The sequence below is a fragment of the Diceros bicornis genome, chromosome 1, assembly GCF_020826845.1.
Source record: "Diceros bicornis minor isolate mBicDic1 chromosome 1, mDicBic1.mat.cur, whole genome shotgun sequence".
In the NCBI taxonomy this organism is placed as follows: domain Eukaryota; kingdom Metazoa; phylum Chordata; class Mammalia; order Perissodactyla; family Rhinocerotidae; genus Diceros; species Diceros bicornis.
In genome coordinates this window covers 65,648,406-65,654,832 of record NC_080740.1, presented here as the reverse complement: position 1 = coordinate 65,654,832, position 6,427 = coordinate 65,648,406, and the positions used below count along the sequence as shown (strand labels likewise).

Genomic DNA, 6,427 nt, shown 5'->3' with positions numbered 1-6,427 from the left:
TGAGATTTCCTATAATTTGAGTAGGCTTCACTTCTAGCAACAGGTTTTGGCAACGTATTTAATTGTTTTTATTTTATTTGTGCATCTTTAAAATTTTATGGAAATTTTATTCTCATGTTACAAATGACAAAGATTTGCAAGAGATGACTGTAGAGGACAGGACTGTAATGAGGGGTTTTAGACTGTGGGTGTGCAAGGTAACTGCCATCTAGGTCACTCTCCACAATCTCTAGAAAGGCATTCATTGCTCTTTCTTATTTGTGTGTCTGTGGATTCTTTTTATGGGAACTTGAGGCAACAGTTCGGAGTTCGGGTTGTCACAGAATGCAAACAGAGTGCTCTACGTTAGAATGCTGTACAGTCTAATGCCTGAGCCAGATCAGGAGTTGACCTCTGACTGGGGGGTTATCTGGGGTAAAACACCATAGTTTCCATGCTTACTTGTTGATAGAAGTCAAATTTAATTCATTTTAATTTAATTTAGTTAATTTATAAAGCATTAACTGAACACCCTCTTTATATTTTCACTTTTCAGGACTAAGTATTGCACAGGGGTGTTTTCCTAGCCTGAGAGAGAAGGAGGCATGAGTTTCAGGACCTTTGAGTTCCTGGTTCCCACTAGTGGTCTTAATTGGCCCCTTTCCTCCGAGGATGAGGCCTTAAGATGTTCTATTAGACATCACACAAATCTAGAAGACTCAACTCTTAAACAAAAACAGTCAGACATATATTTATTTCACTTAGGTCTACTTTATTCTACGAAGAAGTCAAGACATCATGGTGACAAGATGAGGCAATGTGGCATAGATTATATGGGATAAAAAATGTGTCTTTTGTGAATTGGAATCGTAAGATAGATTCAACACTCTCCAAAATGTACAAATTTAAGTTTGTGGTCAGTTTTCCTGTGGAGAGAAAATGACAACAGATGAGAATAGCTGAGGCCACAGGCATTTCATTAGCATTCACACTTCACCAAAGAACCTAAAAAAGGTACCCAAGTCTCTCCACTTACTGATGTTTCTATAAGGAGTGACTACAGTTTAGGAATATTTTAGCAACTGGTGCTGATTACATAAGGATGATGCTCAAATATATAACAGTTTATATGCCTGAGAACATATTTTCACGGAATTTTTTTATTTAAAGGAGACACACATTTAGAAGCCTCTTTTCAGAAAAGATTGTAATTTTTTTCTTATTAAAAAAGAACAAGAACAATATGCCATACATACCAGATGTTTGTTTTCATTCATGTATGTTTTGTAAATACTTAAAAGGAACTGTATGTTTCTATGTATTCTGGTACATCAGTCATCATTTAATATTTTTTGAGCTGATGCTACTATAACTTGCAGATGATTACTTTGTAACCTTTAAACTACTTTTGGCTATTTGATTTTCCAAATTTAATTTTTGTTATAGCTCCAACATCTATTGTGTTGAGAAATAATATTCTGAAACAGAACAAGTTCTTGAGGTTTTTCAGATATAGTCCCCTTTTATACCAATCGTTAGGGGGCTCTAAGATATCCAAACTTAGTTGTTGAAGCTGAACAGTGAACACGGCTCATTCTAACAGACGTGGACTGGCCTGCCTATGAGGAGGGATGTTTCTTATCTCTGGAAATAAACATGCATAGACTGTGAAGTGACTTGGTGACTTTTTTGTCAAGGGAGTTTAAGCAATAGATTAGTAGGTAGAAGTTGCACTAGATGACCCTTAAGTTTCCTTCCAACTTAGAGATTCTAGGATTCTCTGATTCACTATTACTGCCAGAATATGTAGGGATACAGTGACACTAGGGACTCCCACATCTTATAAATTGTGAGAATTCTATTCATTAGAGTTAATGGGAGATGATTCCTATACTCCTTATGCCCTAAACTACTTCTTCTAATTGAGGTACATTTGTCTTAACACATTAATTTTTACACTTTAAATATAGAAAAGAAAAATATTCAATACTTCAATACTTACACAACTTCAGAACAAAAGACACAATCATTGCTATAAGTTTGGCCATCAGATCCACAAATTGGGGCATATAGTTGATAACACATTCTCTCTTCTCCTGGTGGTAACTTTTTAAATCCACTGCAATCAACCTGAAAACACATATGAAAAAGCTTCAATTTCTTCTATCAAATCTTTATTCCCAGGATTTAGGATTTTCCAAGGAAGTTCAGAGGGATTTCAATGCATATATTTCTTATTCCAATTGTTCTCAAACCCTCTTGAGATATATCCAGTATAAAGATCTTTTGTTATATCAGACATAAAATCATGAGCAAGCCCTGGTGATCTAGTGGTTAAGATTCAGCACCCTCACCGCCACGGCCCAGGGTTCATTTCCTAGTCAGGGAACCACCCACCTGTCTGTTGGTTGTCACACTGGCAGCTGCATGTTGCTGTGATGCTGGAAGCTATGCTGCCAGTATTTCAAATGCCAGCGGGGTCACTATGGTGGATAGGTGTCAGTGGAGCGTCCAGACTAAGACAGCTTAGGAAGAAGGACCTAGCCACCCACTTCTGAAAAAATTGCTGTGAAAATCCTATGAATACTAGTGGAGCACTGTCTGATACAGCACTGGAAGATGAGAGGATGGTGCAAAAAGGCTGGCTAGGGTTCCACTTGGCTCTACACAGGGTTGCTAGGAGTCAGAATCAACTCGATGGCACTAACAACAAATAAAATCATGAGTGATAAACTTCCTTATGGTAGCTGGTAACCCAATCATGATTTATTTAAAAATAGAATCTTACTGCTCTACTGGCTGATGCATCTGTTGTCAACACACACAACATATTCATAAGTGCAACCATCCTCATGGGAGCACGCAGAAGTGTAATCAGTTTTCTACATGCCCTGCTATCTGCTATTCCTTTCATTTAAAAAACTATCTGAATGCAAGTGTGAGATGCATTATAGGGATAATTACTACAGTTTCAAGAACTAGGATATCACTGGCAACTTTTACCATTAATGGTCGGTAACAAATTACTTATACACTTCACCAGCACATAGACTGACTAATGTATCTTAACATTGTAGTTGAGAACCACTCTTCTAAATTCCCGGAGCAATACAAGCAAGTTGATGAGCTGCCTGTGGGAGCAAGTACACAATTGCCAAGAAAGAATTTTCTGGGTTTTTAGTCTATGAGCAAATTGAAGAGTGTGGACAGTAAAGTCAAAGACTTCGGAATTCAAATCCTGACTGTATCATCCTGACATTATTTTACCTCTCTAAGTCTTGCTTCCTTTATTTGCCAAATGAAGGTTATAATAACTACATTGTCAGGTTAAAGTGAAAAATATATAACTGAGAAGATATCTGTAAAATACTTAGCACTACATGGCATGGAAAATACTGAATAAATAATAAGTATTATTTTGATCCCTTGGCTTCACTTCCAGGCCTACACAAACTTTGGCTCTGTATAGAGGACTGTACATTTCCAGCTCTTTCTGTCCTAGAGTTCCAGCCATGATAGTTTACTAATTGCTGAATATCTGCACTTGGATAGTCTGAAATGTGCTCAAACTGAAAGTTGAATTCATCTTCCCCTTCTGATATGTTTCATTAATTAATTTATTCATTCCTTCAGTTACTATATTCCATACACCTTCTAAGTTTTAGGGCTGAGCTGAGTTCTGGCAATACAAAAATTAGTAAGCCTGACGTAAGAGCAGGAGGACCTTGGAGGCTGTGGAGCAGCGTGGACATTGCGGTGCCCCGTGATGAGTGGATGCTGGCAGGTTTTCACCTCCTCTCCTCGCCTGCTCAAGCCCCAGTGCCAGAGATAATGTCATACTCACATTGTGACCAGGAAACTAGCGTGACTTAATATTCCTTAACCCTTTTCATTCTCAAACGGCTACTAAATCAGGAAGGATGGCTTGAATTCAGGCCTCTTTGACTCCAAAATTTGTATTATTATTCTATTATTTTCTTTAATAGGTAAAACAAAAAACTCCTGGTGTGACCTCTGCCTAGGCCCCAGGGTCTTACAGCTAAAAAGCAGTAGAACTTAGACTAGAGCCCAAATTGCCTGACTGGTGGTTTAAAGTTTTCATTCCCACGCCTAGAGCTTCTCAACAATAGTCACTACTTAATGTGAGTTATGAAGGAAAGCTTAAAGTAGACTCTTCATTCTCTGAGATAGAGAACAAAGATGTGTGTGACCTACTTAAAAAGTGTAGAATCACGACTTGTCCTTTTGAGCTTTACAGTGTGCTGGGTACTATGCTAAACTCTTTTCAAACATTATGGCGTTAAGTCTCACAAAAATCTTATGAAGTGGGTACTGTTGCCCAGGCCGCCCAATTCCAGAGAGCTGGAATTGAAGCCCAGGACTTTATTACTCTCGTGGGATGCGAGGTGGCTAACCACTTTGTTCTTCCGCCTCTGTTTTAGAAACGTCTGTCTACAGTGTTTGAAGTAAACGTTTTGTTACTTAAGTAAATCTTCAAATATGTAGAAATTTAATTAATGCATAGTATCCAATATTTTCTTATTGTTACTGGCTTTAAAATTACATAAAAGTATGACAGGATGGGGTACTGACCTCTTGACCTCTGTTTTTGGCACATTCTACATCTGTAAGAAAAACAAAGACAAGAGAAAATGAAATTAAACTCTGGAAGAACCTAATCTTATTAGAAAAATAGGCTTTCATTTGTGTTTCAGCTCTCAGCCTGTCATAAAAATATGACTCTCTTCAGAGCTGTGCTTCAGCATATCAAAGGTTGAAGCTTTAACACAGATTTTTTAAAAAAATTTTTTGGCGCAGGATTAGAGTGTAGCCAAAAGGATGGAAAAGCTGCTATAATAATGAGGAGTTTGTCTTATTCTTTCCTATCTCATAATCAGAGCTTAGGAAATATTGAAAAAAACAAGCAAGTTTGATATTTAGAAAGTGTCTGCTATTAGGTAGCAGGCATGAATGGCAGAAGTTGGACCAGTGGTTGAAAATTCTAGGGAGGCAGATTTAACTCAATAATGGAAGAATAATAATAGTTCATGCTGGGGTCAGCCCTTGTGGTATAGCGTTTAAGACTGGCCTGCTCCACTTTGGCAGCCCAGGTTGAGGGTTCAGATCCTGGGTGTGGACCTACACCACTCCTCAAGCCATATTGTGGGAGCAACCCATATAGAAAATAGAGGAAAATTGGCACAGATGTTAGCCTAGGGCTAATCTTCTTCAAACAACAAAAAAGAAAGAGGAAGATTGGCAACAGATGTTAATTCAGGGTGAATCTTCCTCGCTGCACGCCCCCCCCCCCCCAAATAATAATTCACTCTACCAAACAATGGATTGGACTGTTTTATGAAGAAATGAAGTCCCCATAAATGGTGATATCAAGTCAGAGCAAAGTCTGGATGAACACTTCCCAAAGAAGTTACACAAAGTGTTTATATGGATAAGAATTTGGGCTTAGCTGACCATTTAGGTCCACTCAGCCCCTGAGATGATATGATTTAGTGATTTATTGATGGAGACAAAATAAAAGTTTGAAAATTGTTTCTCTTATTATCTATGGTAATAAGTGGTGAGCATATCCCAGCATTCTGTGGGCAGAAGATGACATGAGCTATTGGTATTAGGGCAGGGGCAGGGTTATGAGGGAGATACTCACGAAAGTTGGTTGTAAGTGCCAGAACCAAGAGCAAGACGAAGGCTGTTCCTCTCATGTTGCTGAAGTGGCCAAGGGCAGTCAGATGGAGGCAAAAGAAGTGACTTTCTGGCGTCTGCCCAGCTCAGTTGGGTCCTGCCTTATATATTGTCCGGAATTCCTGCCTCAACTGTGAAATAGCCATCTTCAGCAACAGAATCCTGGGAAGAAGTCAGAAACATCTACCAGGTATGCAAATTCTTTTATTGTGAAAGACAAGTGACTGCACTTGATCTTTTAATAAATAATGAGGCTCATTTATGCTGGCATTATTTCCTTCCCTCTTTCCATGCTTAGAAGCTTGAGTGCTTCCACATCTATTATACAATTTGGTCTTCATAACAAATCTGTCAGATAGTCGTTACTATTTTCTTTGTTCTACAGATGAAGAAGTGATGTCACAAGGAAGTAATTTGACTGAGTTTAGCACATATTGTTTGCTGTACTACTTTTCCCAGGAACAGTCATCAGCATGGCAGCTTTATAGGTTTTGACATTTTCCTAGGTTCCCCTCTTTCCTTTTCTCTTCTCCAGCACCACATGGAAAATGGTGCCAGTTGGACACCAGACTGCGCACAGAGGAAAGGTATCAACACCCAAACCTTGATTCAGCAGAAGAAAGCAATGATTCATGCTCTTTTAGCAGGGGGATAATTTTCCCAAGAACCCCCCATTTGGGGAGATGGTACAATGAGTTAGCTGGTGAGCACTCGCACCACATTTACCTGCCGCGTAGCCGGTGGAAGC

The 6,427-nt window shown here is 38.8% G+C and overlaps 1 protein-coding gene across 1 annotated transcript; it reads right to left on the bottom strand.

The window, feature by feature from the left end:
• Positions 1 to 859: 859 nt before the first annotated feature.
• Positions 860 to 5,699, bottom strand: LOC131407662 (serine protease inhibitor Kazal-type 9-like). Its single transcript, XM_058544413.1, has 4 exons — positions 5,645 to 5,699; positions 4,573 to 4,604; positions 1,982 to 2,109; positions 860 to 905 (listed from the first exon to the last, which is right to left on the bottom strand). Exons 1-4 carry the CDS (start codon positions 5,697 to 5,699, stop codon positions 860 to 862), a joined length of 261 nt encoding a protein of 86 aa, XP_058400396.1.
• Between the last annotated feature and the right edge of the window lie 728 nt (positions 5,700 to 6,427).